The following is a 20045-nucleotide window of genomic DNA, read 5'->3' on the forward strand; positions in this document are numbered from 1 at the left end:
ACCTCCTCCTTCCTTGTTCTGAGCGTGGGGGTTACAGGCTCGTTAATGTCGTATTCTATTACAGACGTTTTTGTTTTTGAAGACAGTGTCTAAGTAGCCCGGGCTGGCCTTGAACTCAGAGATCTACCCACGTCTACCTCCTAAATGCTGGAAAGAAAAAGGTGTGCCCCACCCTCCCAGTAAGAATTGCTACTTCCGATATATGATTCTGGTGACACTTAGTGCTGCTCCAAACTCCAAAAACCACTCAATTATTAGATGGGCCTATCTTTTTGAAAAAATTTTGTATTGAATTCTCAGGGGAGGATTCTTTTCTGAGGGGGTGGGCTAAGTTTTCAACACACCAGATGCCGACAATTTAAATGTGTAAAATGTTAAATCATAGTTATTACCTCTACTGTACAGAGCACTGGTAGCCTGGGAATCAAGGGAGGAAAGAAGGCAGGAGGGTATGTGTGAGGCCTCACAATGACTATCAAACAGCAGAAGAGGCTCCAGCTTCTATCTGATGCCTAAAATGTGCCTGACTTTAGCAATCATTGTATTTTTTGAGGATTTCATTCCCAAGGAAGGAAGGAATTGGTTTATGTTGAAAGAGGTGTAAGGTTCATCTTGACTAACATGATGGGATAGGGCCAAGCCCATGAGCATGTGTGAGAAGTTTCAATTCTAAACACAATGGCTGGGGTTCTGGGCTGACCAAGGAAGGAAGCTGAGCAACTCTGCTTCTTGGGGGTGGGGGAGAGGCGGTACAGTGAGACCCCATTGTTTCCCATCCCCCCTGCCACAATGAACCATAACTCAAAATGGGAGTCTACAGAGCTCTACCCACAAAAGGCACATAAAAAGCAAAGCTAATCCCAGCATTAGGGACAAAGACAGCAGGTCCTTGGTCAGCCAGTGTAATCTACTATGATGAGATCCAGGCCAGTGAGACCCTATCTCAAAAGACAAGGTACAAGAAGGTTGACCTCTGCACCAACACAAGGAAACAAGAACAAAGCACAGATGTTAACAGAGACACAATCGGTCACCAAAGGTCATAAATGACAAAAACTCTTGTTCACTTACACTGGTGATAGGCTAGGGCAGTGGTTCTCAACCTGTGGGGGTCAATCGACCCTTTCACAGGGGCTGGCCATCAGATATTTACATTATGTTTCATAACAATAGCAATGAAATTAATTTATGGTTGGGGGTCACTACAACATGAGGGACTGTATTAAACGGTCACAACATTAGGAAGATCGAGAACCACTGGGCTAGGGATATAGCCCAATTAGTGTTTGCCTTACAAGCTTAGGAGCTGGGTTTGAGCCCCAGAATCACTTTAGGCTGGGAGGTATGGTAGTGCTAGGAAGGCAGAGGCAGGTGGCTCTTTAGGGGCCCCTGCCAATCTAGCCACCTTGTCTCTAGGCTAGTGGAAACTATCAGAAACAAGAGTAAAGATAAAGAACAATACTTTCTCTGCTACAATTGTTCTAATGATTAGCCATATGTCCAACTCCATGTTTACAATAAAAAGTTATTTTATGCCTAAAGAAAGCTACAGGGGAATTGAGTCTGTGGAAAATGGAAACCTCACCAAGGAAACAGAGAGGGTGTTTTGAGAAAGGAGAAAAAAATAAATAAAAAGGCTGAGCCTGGCAGCAGAGACCTGTTAATACCAGCTGAACATAGCAAGTCCTTGGCTCAAAAAATTAATAAAATATTAAGAGAAAAACCAACAAATTAGTAAGTAAATAAGTAAGCAATTAAATAAATGGCTGGAGAGATGGCTTGGCATTTAAAAGCACATATTGCTCTTGGAGCCCATTATTCATATAGGGGCTCACAGGTCTATTACCCATGTTATATTTTGGGTGGTGTATACACACACACACACACACACACACACACACACACACACACACACACCATCATTCAAAAACATTTAGAAAGAAGGCCAAGTCAAAGGTACCTATGGAAAGCCAAAGTCAGACTAGACTAAGGGTTCAATTGCCAAAGCTTTGGAGGAAAAAGAAGCAAAACAGGAAAACACCAAGCACAGTAGCTCTAACTTTTAACTTTATTGTTTTATTTTTAAAATAAGGGTTTCAATCAATTGCATTTGCAATTACTAAGTTTAAAATTAATATTCATTCCTGAAACCTTCAACAGAATATGGAGAACATAGAAAATGATAAGTATCTATTAGTGTCTGTAGTTAAATGTATTGTTTATTAATTTAAAAAATTCTTTTATTTATTTTTTGGATACAGGATAGCCCTGGCTGGCCTGAAACTCACTATGTAGACCAGGCTGGCCTTAAACTCAATAGATCTGCCTGTCTCTGCCTCCCAAACTGAGATTAAAAGCACGTGACATCATATCCAGCCTTAAAGTTTCTTTTCCTATCCTTCCTTTCTTTCCTTCCAGTTTTGTCTGTTTTTTTACAATAAGGTCTCTCTATATATGCATAGCCTTGGCAGTCCCAGAACAATATGTAAACCAGGTTCATCTTGAACTTGCTGAAATCTGCCTCCTTCAGATGCAGGAGTGCTGGAATTAAAGGCACAGGCTTCTAACTCTGGCTTTAAATTTCTTAAGCAATAAAGTCACCTAACTATATTGAGCTTCTATGTGCAGATAATGCTGTAATCAAAACAGTAGTCAGTATGCCACACAATTCACAGACAACTATGCCTCCTAAAACAGTTATGTACTAAATACTTAACAAATATATTTACAGAAATATGAGTAGCAGGCTGGAGAGATGGCTCAGCCGTTAAGAGCACTAACTGCTCTTCTGAAGGTCCTGAGTTCAAATCCCAGCAACCACATGGTGGCCCACAACCATCAGTAATGAGATCTGACACCTTCTTCTGCTGTGTCTGAACATAACTACAGTGTATTTACATATAACAATAAATAAATCTTAAAAAAATAAATATAAATAGCTAAAGGGAGTGTGATATAACAACACAGTTGAAATTAGATGAGGCCCTTGCTCTACAATAACTGGATGAAAGTGTGTACCTTTAACTTTGTAAAGCCTAGTTCCTTACTTTGAACAAGATGCCTAGGATATTCTGAAATTTAAAAACACTAACACATAATACATACATAACTGAGAATCCAGCACAAATTCTAAAAGGAATACCAGACTAAAGAGCCCTGGGTCACCTACAGGTATTCACAGCACATGCCAAACTTAATGTATCCTAAAGCTTTCTCTTTAACTAGTTAAAGTCCAATAGCCAGTGATTTGTATGAGCAAATCCAAGTAGTCTTGTTAATAACCCAAAGATGGTTTTAATAATCTGTACTCATTTTCAACTTATATTAAATTCCTTTAAATCAAAATTTCATGTATAGGTACTAGTAGGTACAGAAAGCAAACACCTTATGTTCTTAGGCACTAAGCAAGTAGTGATGGCTTAAAATAGATGCTTTCATTTTTCCTTTCCAACATACCTTACATATTTTAGCATCTTCTATTGTCCTACAGCAACTGAATGGTTAGATCAAAAGATTAAGACAAAAAAAGTTGTTTTTTTAAAACAGTATTAAGTGGTAAAATAATGAACAGTAGCTCAAGAGAAGAGATTCTTCAGAAAAGCTCAGAGTTACCTTCAAGAAGTCTCTAAGAAGAGTGTTAATTTCCACATACAACAGAAGGTAAGAGGATACTCACAGGCCTGTTTAAGCCTTCCTAGAAACAAGCTACAATGTCTCTGTGACTTTCAGCCCTGTGTAGGGAAAGGGTAAACATATAAGAACCTGGAAGAAAGCTTTGAAGTGAGCATCCTCTTGAATGGTAGTGTTCTGATCACTTGGGAGAGGAGGGAACAGGCTCTGAAGTCTCACCCTTTCACAAATCACCTTGTTAGGATGGCCAGGTAGAGGTGCTGAATTGGCCCCGGGAGATATCTGGGAAAAAGAGGGAGAAGAAAAGGATAGTTCATGGCTAGCCATACTGACATGGAGAATCAAGCCTATGAAGGGCCGTTTGGTTTTTCTAGGATTTGATAATTCTGTCAGCAGAGGGGGGCAGGGGAGGAATAACTTTAAACATCAAAACATACAGGAGGCAGAAACTGTCTCTAGCAGTGGAGCTTCTCACGCAAAAAAGATTTGAGATAAAAAACATCACATTTGAGATAAAAAAAAAAAAAAAACATTGGGAATTTAAGTTCTTGTTCCTCAAATACCTAGTGATAATCTTTTTGGTGACTCCTAAAGGTCAAACTTCAGGTTAAGACCTGAGGCAAAATCACTTAGTGATGAACGTTGGCCTATACTGTATTTTTTCTTAGTGTACTTTTTAGTGCCCATGGTGAAAAAAGACTTGGCAATACTTATGGTAAAAGTTCTATACTACCAGCTGAAAGCCTGTACAACATATACAAATGGTATGTTTAACTGGGGATGGCCTCTCTATTCTATTCAATAAACTTCAGCTACATTCATTCAAAACTAGCAAGGCTGAGGCAAGAACATCAAGTTCTAGGCTAAACTGGGCTCGAGATTTAAAAAACAAACCAACAAACAAAAAGCAAATGAAAATCCTCACACAGTAACAAAAGACCAAATAATGGAAACAACACAAAACTAGAGGCCTTGCTAAGGAAAAGAAGACAAACTCTTAAGTCTGAAAGTAAACAACAGTAGCTTAAAAATCTACACTGGGGCTGGAGAGTTGGCTCAGTGGTTATGAGCACTGACTGCTCTTCCAGAGGGCCTGAGTTCAATTCCCAGCCACCACACAGCGGCTCACAACCATCGGTAATGAGATCTGATGTCCTCTTCTGGTGTGTCTGAAGACAGCAACAGTGTACTTATATATAATAAATCTTAAAAAAAACAAAAAACAAAAAACAAAAACCTAGACTAGGTTAAATCTCTTTCAATTTGTATGAGTCTGTAGCAATTTAAAACCATGAACGACACTCTTCACTATGTTGTGACAGTGAAGTCTTCCGTGGGGATTCCTTCCAAGTTTAAAGGGACTTGCTTGTACTCACAAATACAAAAATAAATAAATAAATAAAAATAAACTGTGTTAAACACTGTGCTTTTACAGTTTTTGCCTCATTCCCTCCCTCAGTCTTTAAGAGTCTCCTTGGTAACAGGCACTAAACAAGAAAAAGGCATGGTTTCCTACCTTCAGCAAGCATATGCTATCAAAGAAGGAGGGAAAGGGGAAAAGGAGAGGAAAAGAAGCAAGGAAGTGGCTGTTTAGCAAGTTTTTGATGAAGCTGACACTGAGTGCTCTGCTGGCAGCTGGCAGGGAGCAGGATAGTAAGGAAACATGACTTTCAGTATGGCAGATAGTAAAGAAGATGGTAGAGGAAGTTAATGACATCATAGAATTGAATGCTGAAATACTGCCATGCTTTGATCATCTCTGGCCCATCTATAACTTTGTAGTTGGTGTGGTATAAACCTCATAAACACGGTAAGAACAAAAATACTGCCAAAGACCTACTACCACTCCTCAGAAGTTAATAAAGCGTAATACTTGTTAGTTTACTACACGGTATATTTTGGATATAAATTTTAGTTTATCTCTGTATTGCAAGCATAATATGCTAATGTTCTGTACACTTTTGAGTATGTACAGGTGAAGGAATTATTTACTGCTTTCCAAAAGCTAAGAGTGATATACCTATGTTAAAGAACTAAGCTATAAGGATTAAAAAAAAAAAAATCCAATCAACTTGTCTTCTAACCTCTGTGTGTCATGGTTTAAATGTGTGCCTCCCTATTAAATAAATGTGAAAAGGGGCAGGATAAAACGGATGCAAGCGACCAACGACAGTATGATATTTAAGTACTATAAAGCAGACTATAAAGCAGAAAATATTGGAACATAATTGAATTGATAAGAAAATAAAAGATAGATTTGATTTCCAGCATAGCAAAAAAAGAGTTAATTCAGCCTTGCAAGTAGCTTGTGTCTATTCAAAGCACTACAGAGGCTAATATAGGACTGTTGTTACAAATTCTAGGCCAGCCTTACATAGGTAAATCCTTTCTCAAAACAATAAAACAAATCTGAAATAGATTAGAGGCATATTTGCCATTCTTGATCTTCATTCAGCAAGGTATGTCACAAACTCTCTCCAAATGAGCTATTCCTTCTGGTTAGTACTCTACTTGCAATTCTCTTGGGCTTTTCTTATGTTCACAGTAAGTGAAATCCTTAGTGTTTTTTTTACCTTTTTAAAAGTAAATGGATTGCTTCTTGGCCTTCTGACTAAGATCAAGTGTAAAAATAAATGGATGCTTTATCTGTATCTTAAGCCACATGTGCACCAGGTGCCCTTTAAGGCCAGAAGAGGACATTGTATACCCTAAACTGAAATTATATACAGTTGTAAAATGCCTGCAGGTGCTGGGAATCAAAGTCAAATCCCCTGAAAGAGCAGCCAGTGTTTTAACTGCTGCGCTCTCTCTGGCCCCGTCCTGTTTTAGGCGGGTCATTTACCATCAACAGTCATGGTCAGTTTTACAATTCACAAGCACAAGCACCTGGCTAGCAAAACAGAAACCAGAGTCAGCTTTATTCTTCACTCTTTCATCCTTTGGAAAATTTAAGAGTTCCATCATCATAAAACAACAACCAACCCCTGGCACCCTTGGCTCTTGTCATACTGAGATCTTTCAAGTATATATTTTCTATCCACAATAGTTTTCTTCTGTCAGAAACTACATTTATTTCTAAAGACAAATAATATGGTGGAACAAATTATATTCAAGTCCTACAGTATCTATAATAAGCCACTGCTGGGCTTGATGGAAACCAGCACTGATCCTTACAGTAAATTCATTGTTTATTTGTGTGGAATATATGATAAGCAGACTTCCTATAAGATGTCACCATAAATTCTCATCACTCACGTACGATCCTCCCTCATTATATATACTCAGAGCACATTCCATTGATTTGAGGCAAGGTGATCAAGATTCCAACAGTTGATTGTAAGCTAATCAGGAGAGGGAGCATCCTAAGAGCGCCCAACTTAATCAGAGGAAGTTCCTAAAAAAACAAAACTGAGCTATTCTTGAGATGCTCTCTGTCAGCCTTGCAAACAAAGGTACAGTGGTGTCAGATGGTAGAAGGGAGCCAGAGCAGGCACTAGGGACAGCAGCCCTAGGCACGGGAGCAGTTACCATCCACCATCCAACTACTAACCAATGACTTCAAAAGAGAAAACTAAGTAAAGAGTTTGAGCTCCAGCCAGGTAAGAAAGACAATGATCAGAAGACCCAATCGCTTATACCAGGACTTCTCATACAAGGTTTTTGGTTTGTTGGTTTTCTGGACGAAGGGTCTCACTATGTAACTCAGGCTGGCCTTGAACTCAAGAGATCTGTTTGCTTCTGCCTCCCAAAAGCTCAGATTAAAGTCCTGCACCACAATTTTTGTTTAAATTCCAGGTAATCAGATAAATACAACAGAAATCTAATGTAATCAGATAAATACAATAGGAAGCTAATGAAAGCTAATGTACATCTGAATTTACACAACTAAAATGAAATGTTTGGGACTCAAACTTTCTTTACAGAAGGATAAACTAGAACATTTTTATAGGGCTAGGCTGTCACACAAGACTTTGCATTTGATTCTTCAAAACCCCCTCCCCACAACAACTGTTTTTTAATTGAAACAAAATTTCAACTGATAATGGCTAACTTCATGCCAGGAGATGTACTGGGTCCTGTGTTGATTAGTTTTGTCAACCTGACACTGCTAGAGTCTCATCTAGGGAGGGAACCTCAATAGAAAATGTACCCTCAAACTGGCTTATAGGCTGGGCATAGTTGCACACACTTTTAAACCCAGTACGATTAAATCCTAGTGTTCAAGAGTAGCATGCTCTACATAGTGAGTTCCAGGCTAGTCAGAACTACACAGTGAGACCCTATCTCAAATAAATAAAACTAACTAACTAACTAACTAACTAACTATATATATATATATATATATATATATAGTTAGTTAGTTAGTTATATATATATATATGTACGTATGTGTGTGTGTGTGTGTATATATATATATATATATACACGTACGTATGTGTGTATATATATATATATATTTGGACTGCATTAGAAAGCAGATTAGAAAGCAAGACAATATAAGCGGTATTTTTCAATGGCTTCTACTTCTGTTCCTGCCTCCAGGTTCCTGCCCTAACTTCACTTTATGATGGACTATAAGCTATATATAAGTGAAATAAACTCTTTTTCCCCAAGGTTGCTTTTGGTAACAGTGTTTATCACACCAACATGAAACAACCCAGGACAGGTTCTCTGATCTTTATACACTGTACAGGTTTAACTGAACTGATTAAAAAATCATGCACCTCAGAACGCCCAAAGAGGACCTTAAATCCTAGAACCTACTAATTCACCTTGTAGTTTAAACAGCTTTAAAAGTAACACTGTTCTTTACCATTTAGTTTGACCACCATTAGTCTGTAATTCAAAGTTTAAGCATGCGTCCAGTTAATTAAAAATAAACTTGTTACCTTGTAAAAACTGTTAGGTATAATTTCACTGATTCTTTCATGATTAGGGCTAAGGTTCTACCACACTCCTAAACTGATACAATTCTGTTAGTCTCCAGCCTGCAAATATTCAATAGTAGGGATATTTGGTAACTTCAGCCTAAGCTCAGGATGCAGCTTCTAACTGCCACAGAATCATATTGGAAAGGAAAATAAATCTGTAACCTCAAATTTTCTTTTTTAATGTTTGTTCACATGTACCTATATGACCAATTCACCCAGTGTGGTTGGAAAGTAAGACTGTTTATATAGGCCTTAAGCATCAGGGTATTAGTACTTTATGACTCTTTGTTTAATTTGGCCCTTCTCTGTTTGGGCAGCTAATACCATGTACAATGTAATCCCTAAGAGATTAGCATAGTTGCACTACTAATTCGATTTAAGGAAGCACTGTTCCTTCTAAAATGGTGTCTAATGGCAGCTTTCTACTATATTCAGGGTTTTTTTTTTCTTCATAAAAATGAACAAAGCAGAGAGATTTAACAGTCTTCTGTGCCAGCTTTTGTGTCTGTTTTTATGACAGAGGATGGCCTTAAACTCACAAGCATCCTGCCTCGGACCTCTAGGTATTAGGCTTAAGGACGTGCACCACAACTTCCAGGGTAGTACTAAATAATGTACTTTTTACAAATTATATTGCTTGAAATCTGACTTCAATCCCTAGGACCCACATGTACATCCTGGTACAGATGAGGCACACACAAAGATAAATATAAGTTTTTAAATTTACAATTTTTATCAGTAGTTTCTTTCCTTAATCAAACTTTTTATTCCTTGGTGGATTTTTCTGAAATCCTTCAACAAATTTCTTTACTTTAAATTGTTGATGTAATCAAATTAGGCTTGTGATATTCCTGTACATGTGGAAGCTGTGCTTTATGCCTGCCTTCCTGTCTTCCATGTCCCCCACTCTTTCTGTTCCTTAATTGTCTCTCTTCAGAGAAAGCATGCGATATTTGTCTGACTTAATTTGTTTAACGCAATGGTTCCACCAGTTCCACCAACTTTCCTGGAAATAAATGTAATAAACTGTGGAATAAAAACAAAAACCACAAAAATACTGAATCTAAAGTATGTGCTCTGAAGCAAAAGAGGTCAAAATCCTGTAAATTTGAAAATGTTCTGACACAGTTGTAGCATGGTAGCACAAAACTGTAATTCTAGATCTCTGGAGAGCCAGAAATTCAAAGTCAACCTCAGCTACACAGGAAATGGGGCCAAATCTGGTCTGTAGGAGATCTTGTCTCAAATATAAGTTTAGAACAAAACAAAAGTATAAACATCTGATACATCATAAATCTGAGATAAATTTTAATTCAAAAACCATCATCTGTGTTTAGTGCTGTTACTATTACCTAGAGGTGTAATATACTCCACTTATTGAAAGAATATATCTCCCAAACTAATCGAATGATACAACAGTCAGCTTTTCTGAATTATGTCACAAGTTTACAATTAAAAAGGCTACTAAAACTTGGGAGTGCTGGAGAGATGGCTCAGGATAACTTACTTGGCTCCCAAGCATGAGGACTTGAGATCCAATCCCCAAAATTCATATAGAATCGGGAATAGTATGCATCCAAGGGCTCCTGTGGTAAAATGAGCAACAGACTGGAGACTCCATGAAACTCATCAACCAGTTAGCCTGGTGTATACAGTAGCAGTGTGCAAGAGACCCTGTCTCAAGATGGTAGGTAAGAATGATTACCTAAGGTTGTTCTCTGACCTCTCAGCACTTGTTTATGTGTGCCATTTTTGAGAAGCCACTAGGCACTAATTGGGGTAAAAATTGGGGTATTTCAGGGAAGGTGATCACTATTGTTCACCACTGGAACTCATGTGTTAAGTAAAACTTAATCCTATTCTAAGTAGGTCTTTTGGAAGCACTCAAAACCAAGGCTGGTAAAAGCAACTAACAACTACTTGCTCCTCCCCCTTTCCCCAGTCCAGAGTGCCATAACACAAGGTAAGGAAGAGAAGTGAGACACAGCTAAGTAGTATGGAGAGACAAACTGGGAGGAAATGAATGTGACTGTACATCGCCCCTGTGATTCAGTTGTTTAAATTCCTTTCATTTACTACGAAAAATTCAATCATTTAGTTCCTTTAGCCAATGTCATAATAGGTATTTAATATCTTCTGATAGATGGAATAGAACCAGAACTATTAATGCTGCAATGCTTATGTTCCCTGGAGAGAAACTGATATGAATGAAGCAAAGCTATATTTGTATATGCACCTAACTGAAAAACAAGCAGAAAATTTGTAAGCAGCCCCAAAGACACCATGCAATAATCAAGACTAATCAAGAGCTACCTACCTTTCCAGTAAGAGAGATTACACAGTGCTCCAAACTAATGACTGCACAAAGTGCGAAGCAGAGCTATAAACATCTTCCCACACTGCTCAAGTATCTAACCATTTTGGAGATTTTTATTTTGAAGACTTCTCACCCACATTAACCAAAGTAAAAATATAATCACAGTGCCTGGCAATGTTAACTAAACAAGTTAACTAAAAGACTTATCCAATGCTGGGGCAAAGAGGACACTAGATCTATACTCCCCGTTGTGATGCTTACAGACTTCCTTAGATGCCGATTTGTTTCAATCTTTGTCAAAAATCAGATTGCTCTAGTAAAGAAAAGTCTTTATACATACCCAGATTAATATTTACCAACCTAGTTAAGGATGGGGCCTGATGAAATGGCATGGCGGGTGAAGGTACTTGTGGAGATTTACCAACCTCCAGAACCCACAAGGCAGAGGCACCCAACCAAATAGGGCAAATCCATACATATTTATTGTTAAAAAAAAAAAAATCAAGATGGGCATAAACTTCAACACGCATAGAAACACACACAACTACCTTTGGGATAATAATGTAAGTGGAAGAATCGGAGTATTTAAATACAATTCTTTCCTAACTTACAGAGAATGTGGGGCCAAGACCTCTTGGGAGCAGAACCTAACACTATCCTCCAGTGCTTGCAGAATAAATAGTACTTACTCCTACAGAAAATTACAGATTTGAATTTAAAGTAGAACCTTATAATGAACAGGCTTAGGATGACCATGTTTTCTAAAGGCAAAATACATTGCCTTTAGAATGCTTATAAACTAAAAGGAACTATGTCAAGAAGACAAAATGATACAATTCCCACTGAAAATTGTCATCTTTGAGTGTTATTTCCGAATCAGACTCAACACGTTTGATCTTCTCATTTTTCTCTTAAGTTGGACTTCTCCAGTAGAGCGTGTGTTCCCCAAAATGAATAAAAGTTTATTTTTCGATTATGACTCAAATGTGATTGCAATTCTTTAAATTCTGGTTACAAAGCCGTATGCGACATAAACTTTGTTAATTAAATGTTACTACAATAGTATTTGTAAAATAGGCAGTATTAGGCAGACTTAAGATTCCAAGTATTGTGTATGAGGGCTGAATACATTTATTTCAATGCCCATCTCATATAAAGAAAGAAATCGCAACTCATACGTCTATATTTAAGTATTCAACTCTATGGTAGAAGAATTAGCACGTTCAACTTTTACTGAATAGCCTACAACACAAAAGCGTTGTCCGCGCTGGATTAAAAAGAGGGAAAAAACTTAGTTCGCTTTGGCTTTCGGTAACCCGAAAAACTCCCGTTTCAAAAACCAACCTCTCTCATTCTTCAGCCCTGAAAGGAAGAACTTCCATCCACTGAGAACAAAACGGAGCCCGTCCAGAAACCCGCGGAGATAGAAGGCCGCGAGAGAGGACCCCTCCAACCGGGTTCTGAGTTCTCCCAAGTGACATCATCATTTCACCTGCGTCTCGTCCAGGCAGGGGCGGGCAGGCTCCCCGCCGCCGCGGGAACAAAGAGCGCCAGGCTGCCGGGAAACGTCCGCCGAGCGCAGCCCGCCGGCTCCCAACCTCCCGCGGCCAGTACCGCCCTCGCGCGGGAGCCAACGGCCGTCGCCGCCAGTACCTGCGAGGGGAGGCTCCGCCCTGCGGAGCTGCTCCCACCGCTCCGGGCCGGGCCGCCGCCTCCTATTGTGACTGCTCTCCCCGCCGGCGGCCAGCTCGCCAGGGCCGCCGTACCCGGTCGTCCTTGCCCTCGGAACCCGGGTTCCGACTGAGGCGCTGTCACGGCGCTTCCTTCCTCTTGGCACCATCACATGAGCCTCTCCAGAAAACCACGGCTCCACGTCCTGCACTGAAGGAGCCGGCTAGCGCCTCGGAGGCCCCATCTTTTCCGCCCGCCGTCCCAACCGCCCCGGCCTCCAGAGAGCCGCCCGCCAGCCGCACGAGGGGGGCCCCGCCCCGCCCCACTGCACCCTTCTCAGTGCTCGCGGACCCGCACGGGCCGCGCCGGCGCAGTGGATTGCGCTGCGCGCGCAGGCGATGCCCTGAGCGCTAAGCTTCGGACCACAGAACTCGAGAGCCTCCCACCGCTGAGTTCCGGGTGCCCGCCCCTCCCCTCGCCTGCACAAACCTAGCCAGCCAAGCGCAGGATCGCCGGAGAGCTCCGCCTCTTCCCCCGCGCCGAGCCCCCTTTGTTTCCACCCGCGGGGGCGGGGCCGCGCACGTCCAGGCCGCTCGGGCCAGTTCCGGCAACAGAGCCGGTGCGCAGCGCCCCTGCGCAGCCCCGCCCAGCTCACTCGCTTGGCTGGCTCTGGCAGCGAAGGTGGGAGGTGGGGCAGCGTCTTCCAACGCAGGGAGTGCCTAACGCTGCGGCAGCTTCCGCTCCCGCCAGCAACTCTAAAACTCAGCGGTAGAGCAGCAAACCTCACAATATAGTATGTATTTACATGACCGAAGGAGTAGGAACTTTGACTAATGTAGACACGTGGTCTCAAAACAAAACTAGCATGCTTGTATCTAATTTGTCCAACTCTCAGGACGATAGTGACAGACTTTGCTGAGATAGGAAGTTCGAATACTAAATGAAGCCTCGGCTCACTACAGTATTCAAGATTCAATAGAGAATACAAACCCTATGATGGCAATAAATACAAGGAAAAGAATTGTTTAATACCATTGGAAATTACAGAAGGGTAGGCTTTTTAAGTAGATAGAAATTACAAGTTTCTTTAAAAGTTTATTAAAAGTTAAAGGATCAATGAGCAGAAAACCCAGACTGAGCTGGGCATGGTGAGCTCAAACCCTGGGAAGGCTGAGAAAGGATTTCAGGGAGCTTGGGGTCCGCCTGGTCTACTGTATTAAAATCCGGTCTAAAAACGAAGAAAGAAGATGCCTGTAGCAAGAGGCTAAGAATAAACAGGAAAGGGGTGCGGTGGGGGTAAGAGGCCTGAGAAGGGAAATTGAGCCTTTAGAGGGCTTAACCCTGCCCTTCTCTGAGTTTCAGAGGCCTTAGGTCAGAAAAGCAGCACTAAAATGTTTCAGGATTTTTTTGGATCATATACATTGTTTATGCATAACACCATTGGGTAATTATGTACATTTGTCAACCAGCATCAGACTGAGCCCACTGCTCTATTGTGACTAACTCCAAGGCTCACCATTTCAGGTGCTTAGCAACTACTGAAGCAAAGTTCTAGCAATTCTTGTATAATTCTAATACAAAGGGAAACTGGAAAAAAATAGGCCCCTGCGAAATACTCCCTCACCCCATTTCTTCCTCAATATGCAGCTTTCTCTTTTCTTTACCCCCACCCCTAACTCACTCTTAGATCAGGCTGGCCTTGAACTCACAGAGATCTATTTGCCTCTGCCTCTAGAGTGCTGGGATTAACAGCATGTACCATTACACTCAGCTTCTAAACGCTTTCTTAACCCCCATGTCTGACACAGATAAAATTACAGTGAGAGGGCATGCCTTTCAAGAGACAACTGACAATCTAATGTGGCGGGGCTGAAATTATGTCTGAGTAGTTGTTCAACAGTAGTTCAGCTAAAGCTTTGCTTGCTGTATTTTTCCACAATGGCAGAAAGCCCTGTTGGAGAGCTTTAAAAACAAACAGAACCTCTTTCTGTAATGGTAATTTTGTACATCTGAAAAGCCCAGAAGGTATCCATGTGGTATAGCACCTGAAATGTATGAAATTAGTACACACTAGAAGAGCTAACATTTTAAAGCTGCAGCATACCAGCATCTGAAGAAAAAGCAGTTGCTGTAGCGAGAGCTTTCTGAGAATTTCAAGGCTGCCCTTTAAAGGTGGTTTTCTTGTCAGATGAAAATTGTGACTCCTCTTAAAGTCATTTACCAGGTCACTGCCTATGAAACAGGGAAGTGTTGAAGTGGACTTCAAGTGGAACTGGTAGTTATCACTGGGCTCAGCCCAGAGCCTCCTTGTAGTACGAAGGAGGAAGAGCAGTCATGGAACCCCTCCTCTAGCAGGCATCACCACCACACAGGAGCCGTGCAGAAGTTCAGGTCTGACTGCAAAGGAAGTGCACGCCACTTCACTCTGTACCCGGTCTCATTTTCTCAAGGATCTGGCTCTAACCATTCTTCTCCTTAAGCCATCAAGTTTTTCTGTCTTTATTGGGACATTATTAACATTAATTTTCTCAAACTTGAAGTTTTTAACTATAGCTAATGGTTTGGTGTTCATCTGCTGTGTTCTGTAAAACTCGGTGTCTGAACACATGACTAACATGTCCGAGGCCTTGAGCTGGATCCCCAACAATACACATGTCTATCTACATCTTCCTTTACAGAGATCATTAAGGGATTTTTCGAATAGATATTTCTAGAACTTATGCTAGAATATGATTTGGTGAGGTGGTCATCAAATTGGCTTTCCTCAGCCAGGCGTAATATAGTAGCACACGCCTCTGATCCTAACATGAGAAGCAGGCAGATTGAGAATTCTGGCCCAGCCTGGGTTGTGTACAAGACAGTATCAAAAAGAAGAACATTCTTTATCACCCTCACAGATTGTATTTCTGGGTTCAGAAATCTTGTCCACTGTTTTTTGAATTTCAATAAAACGTTTTAATTCTAGAGAAAAAGAGCAACTAGGATTTTAATTAGGACTTCATTAAATCTAGAGATGAAGAGGCAATGTTAGTTTGATAACGCTGTCTTCCAACACCTGAGCAAGATGAAGCCTTTTATTTGCTCTGAAGTTTGTTTCCCTTCACAATATTCTATAATTATCTTACATTTCAATTCTTAGGTTTGTTCCAATTGACTTTTCTAATTCAGTCATTAATTATAATGGTTAATCAACCCTTGAGGCTTCTTTTGTTTTTGCTTTGTTTATTGTTTTTTGAGACAGGGTTTCTCTGTGTAGCCCTGGCTGTCCTGGAACTCACTCTGTAGACCAGGCTGGCCTCGAACTCAGAAATCTGCCTGCCTCTGCCTCTGCCTCCCAAGGGCTGGGATTAAAGTTATGCGCCACCACCGACCAGCCCCTTGAGGCTTTTTAAAATAAAAAATTCTGTTTAAATTCTGTATATTCAGCTGAAAATAACAAAACTTTTTTTCCCTTGCCAACATATTCTTGCCCCTAATTGTCCTGCACTACTTGGTAAGTAACCCCAGTCAGAGGGAGACAGCCACAGGACGACCTTGTTTTTCCTATCAAATCTTGACAACTGTGGTCGCTTGAGTATGGAGCTTTCAGGGTATTTCTGGGAAATAATTTAAGGAGTGTCTTCTATTTCTAACTTGCTGAAAGTGCATTAAATGGCGGTTAAATTATACCAACATTTTCTTTGCTTATCATATTTTTTTAGTTAATAAACTGCATCGGTTGGATTTTGGCTATTAAACCCACTCTATATTACTATTAAATCCATTGTGGTCTATATGATTGTCCTTTTTAAATACTGATGGGTTTGGTCTACTTATATTCTTTAGGACATTTATTTTTTTGTCCTTGTATAATTTTTCATTTTTAATGCCTATATCAGGTTTTATTACAAATATTTTTGTTAGCCTTAGAAAATATCTAAGTCAGATTCTCCCCTCACCTTCCTGTGGTCTAGAAGTGAATGAAGGACTGTAGGACCACTGTTATACTTTCTTTAAAATTGGAAAAATTCATTGACTACCAACCTATTCATAGAATTAAAATTCTTTAGATTCTTAGCCTTTATTTCTAACTAAGAAGAAAACAACTATAATATTAGAATAGATGGACACACAGATACAAAGACATGAAGATCTCACAATCTGCTTTTGGAAAAACTACATTCCAATCATGAATTTGGAGAACATTTTCAAGCATAGTACATAAACAATAATTACAAGCTTGGAGAAGTGCTGCTTAGTGCTATCAAATGGTAATTGTAAAATTTGTTTTTCAGATTAAATTCCTTTACTTTGTGGTTATCTGAAGAACTGTTCTATTAAAAAAAGAAGACTGACTACAGTATTTCTTGTCTGCTTAAGTATTTCTATAACAAAATAATGCAATTTTATTAAATGTCTTATTTCCTTTATTGAGCTGTAAGCAGTTCTTTTTTTTTTTTTAAAGATTTATTTATTTTTATTAATATGAGCCCACTGCAGCTGTCTTCAGACACAGCAGAAGAGGGCATCAGATCCCATTACAGATGGTTGTGAGCCACCATGTGGTTGCTGGGATTTGAACTCAGGACCTCTGGAAGAGCAGTCAGTGCTCTTAACTACTGAGCCATCTCTCCAGCCCCGCTGTAAGCAGTTCTTATTTCAGCTGGCTTGTCATAGGGGCCCATGTTGGAGGTATGTTGCATGGCAAAAATGGTCATTTCCTATTTTAAGACAATATAAAGATGATGTTAAAATGCCCTTGAAGCGCCATTTGTCTAACCAGACATAATACCTCGCATCTTTAATACCAGCACTTAGGAAGCAAAGATAGGTGGAGCTCCATGAAATCTACGTGAGTCTGATCTACACAGTGAGTCCCAGGCCAGCCAGGGTTGCATATTGAGAGCCTGTCTCAAAATTAAAAAAGAAAAAAAAATCATTTGTCCTAATACTGAAGAAACATTCATATGAAGAAAACTACCCAAGTAGATATGCACAATCAGGCACTGTTACTGGAAGCCTCTGAATTCTGGTGGCTAACATTGTCAGGAACTAAGCTGTAGTCCTCACACCCACTGCAGCAGATATCCTGACAGCAAGCCCAGTCCAACAAGCCCAGCCTGAACTGGTGGTCCTTCCACTGTGTTCTAATGAATTAACCACTCTGCCTTGCAGTCATGTATCTGCCCACACAGTAAACTTTCTAAAGCCAACCCTTTCTAAAGCCAATGGAATCTGGCACAAGATCACAAGAGCTACATGCCACATGTAGTCAATATTCTAATGGATAAGTAAATATCTCACTGAAGAGGTAATTCCATTTTCTCAACAGGCAAGCTCCTAAAGAGAACTAGGGCATACAAACTAAGGAAAGGAAAAAAATCGGGGAAAAAACCCCACCAACAACAAAATACTTCAAAACTTCTTAATAAAGCTTGTTTTGCTCACTCTCATAAAAAGTATTTTTTCCACTAAAATCAGGTGAAAGAAACTAGTAAGATAAAAGCTTGTAATGGCTGAACAGAACAGTCTAGAGCATCTACAAGCAGGCCAAGACGGATCCATTACAAAACAATCCACATGTACAGCTTCACCCAGAAATGTTAACTCCTGTCCACAGAAAAGCCTAATTAGCTGCAACCTTCAATTAGAGCTTCTAAACACCAGAAGGGGGCAGCAAAAGTCCATTTATATCCAAATCAAATCAAATCAAAGTCTTAGCAGCCAGTGACCTACCAGGCTTCGGCTGTCCCAATCGTGCAAGTGAGAGACTACAGAGGTAGGAATGCAGCCACTGGCACAATAAAAAAAAAAAAAATTATGGCAGTGAAGATGAGAAGGGGGTGATGGTAAAAGAAAACCCAGGCTGAGAAGCCATAAGCCCCACCCAAAAAAGACTCAATCTGCATGCTCAGGACCGACAGGACAGACAGCATGGGAGAGAAGAGCCAAGAGCGTGTGCACGGCACAGCAGCAAGGCGCACGGCGCAGCGTGCTCCTTCCTAGGACAGGATGTCAGGCAGGAACTGACCCTGAAGCAGATCCTGCATGAGCTGCCTGCACTCTTGGGTACTGGGCTCTCAATTCTGCTGCTGCCTGTGCCAGGAGGATTGATCCAAGAGCTTCTAGGGGTTCTCCTGTCTCCTTTTATCTCCCCATTAGAGCACAGAGGTTACAGATATTCAACTGTAGCCGGGTGGTGGTGGCGCACGCCTGTAATCCCAGCTCTCTGGGAGGCAGAGGCAGGCGGACAACCAGGGTTATACAGAGAAACCCTGTCTCAAAAAACTAACTAAATAACTAAATAACTAAATAACTAAATAAATGAATGAATGAATGAATAAATAAATGTGTTATGTATGTGCAAGCAAATAGTCACCCATTAAATGATATAAAGTACTCATTTATGCTACAGTATAAATCTTCAAAGGATCACACAAGTGAGAAAAGCCAGACACAAAAGGTGACATACTAAATAAAATGTAATACTGAAAGAGGCTCAGTGTATTTGCTTAGTATTCACAAAGCCTAGGTTCTAGACACAAGACCCCAGAAAACAAAACATCTCCCAGCAGAGCTGCTAGGAATTAAAGAAATGAATGACAGGTAACTGCTTAACTGCTACAGATCATGGATTTGGGTTTTGTGGTGGTTTGTATATGCCTGCCCCAGGGGGTGGCACTATTAGAAGTAGTGGCCCTGTTGGAGTAGGTGTATCACTGTGGGTGTGGGCTTTAAGACTCTTATCCTAGCTGCCTGGAACCCAGTATTCTGCTAGCAGCCTTCAGATGAAGAAGTAGAACTCAGCCTTCTGGATGCTGCCATGTTCCTGCTTTGAGAATAATGGACAGAACCTCTGAACCTGTAAGCCGGCCCCAATTAACTGTTGTCCTTATGAGAGTTGCCTTGGGGAAGCTGGAGAGATGGCTCAGCAGTTAAGGGCACTGACTGCTCTTCCAGAGGTCCTGAGTTCAAATTCCAGCAACCACATGGTGGCTCACAACCATACTTAATAAGATCAGATGCCCTCTTCTGGTGTGTCTGAAGACAGCTACAGTGTACTTACATATAATAAATCATGTATATGTATACGTATACGTATATGTATATGTATAAAGAGTTGCCTTGGTCATGGTGTCTGTTCACAGCAGTAAAACCCTAAGACAGGTATGTTTGTTTGTTGATGAATGATGGGTTAGAGTTTGAGGATGTTCTAAAATTAGATGGTGAAGATCTAGTTGTACATTTTTTTGAAAGTCCTAAAAGGCAGGCTAGCTTGATGACTCTATGGGTAAAAGACTCACCACCAAGTCTGACAATCTTAATTTGATTCTTGGGCCCACATGATAAGAGGAGATAACTTGCGTCTGAAAGTTGTCATCTGTCCTTGATCATAGTATGTGTGCATGTACACACACACACACACACACACACACACACACACACACACACACGGAAAAAAGATAAATATAATTCAAAACAAAGACACTAAACGCATACATACATATATTTTAAAG

The 20045-nt window shown here is 40.5% G+C and overlaps 1 protein-coding gene across 13 annotated transcripts in view; it reads right to left on the bottom strand.

Moving 5' to 3' along the window:
• Positions 1–20045, bottom strand: part of Rnf38 (ring finger protein 38) — a 96615-nt gene that overhangs the window by 26646 nt on the left and 49924 nt on the right. Inside the window, exons 1-2 of one of the 13 annotated variants that reach the window (XM_052176394.1) lie at positions 12532–12714; positions 3865–3912 (exon numbers count right to left, since the gene is read on the bottom strand). The exons of 1 other annotated variant lie outside the window; for it this stretch is intronic. Coding sequence is in view for 7 of the 12 variants with exons in the window: in XM_052176386.1 (XP_052032346.1) it covers positions 12371–12718 (348 nt within the window). In the remaining 5 variants the exon portion in view is untranslated. 11 more of the 13 variants (XM_052176393.1, XM_052176392.1, XM_052176389.1 and 8 more) reach the window with 11 other exon arrangements.

The sequence above is a fragment of the Apodemus sylvaticus genome, chromosome 3, assembly GCF_947179515.1.
Source record: "Apodemus sylvaticus chromosome 3, mApoSyl1.1, whole genome shotgun sequence".
Taxonomy (NCBI): domain Eukaryota; kingdom Metazoa; phylum Chordata; class Mammalia; order Rodentia; family Muridae; genus Apodemus; species Apodemus sylvaticus.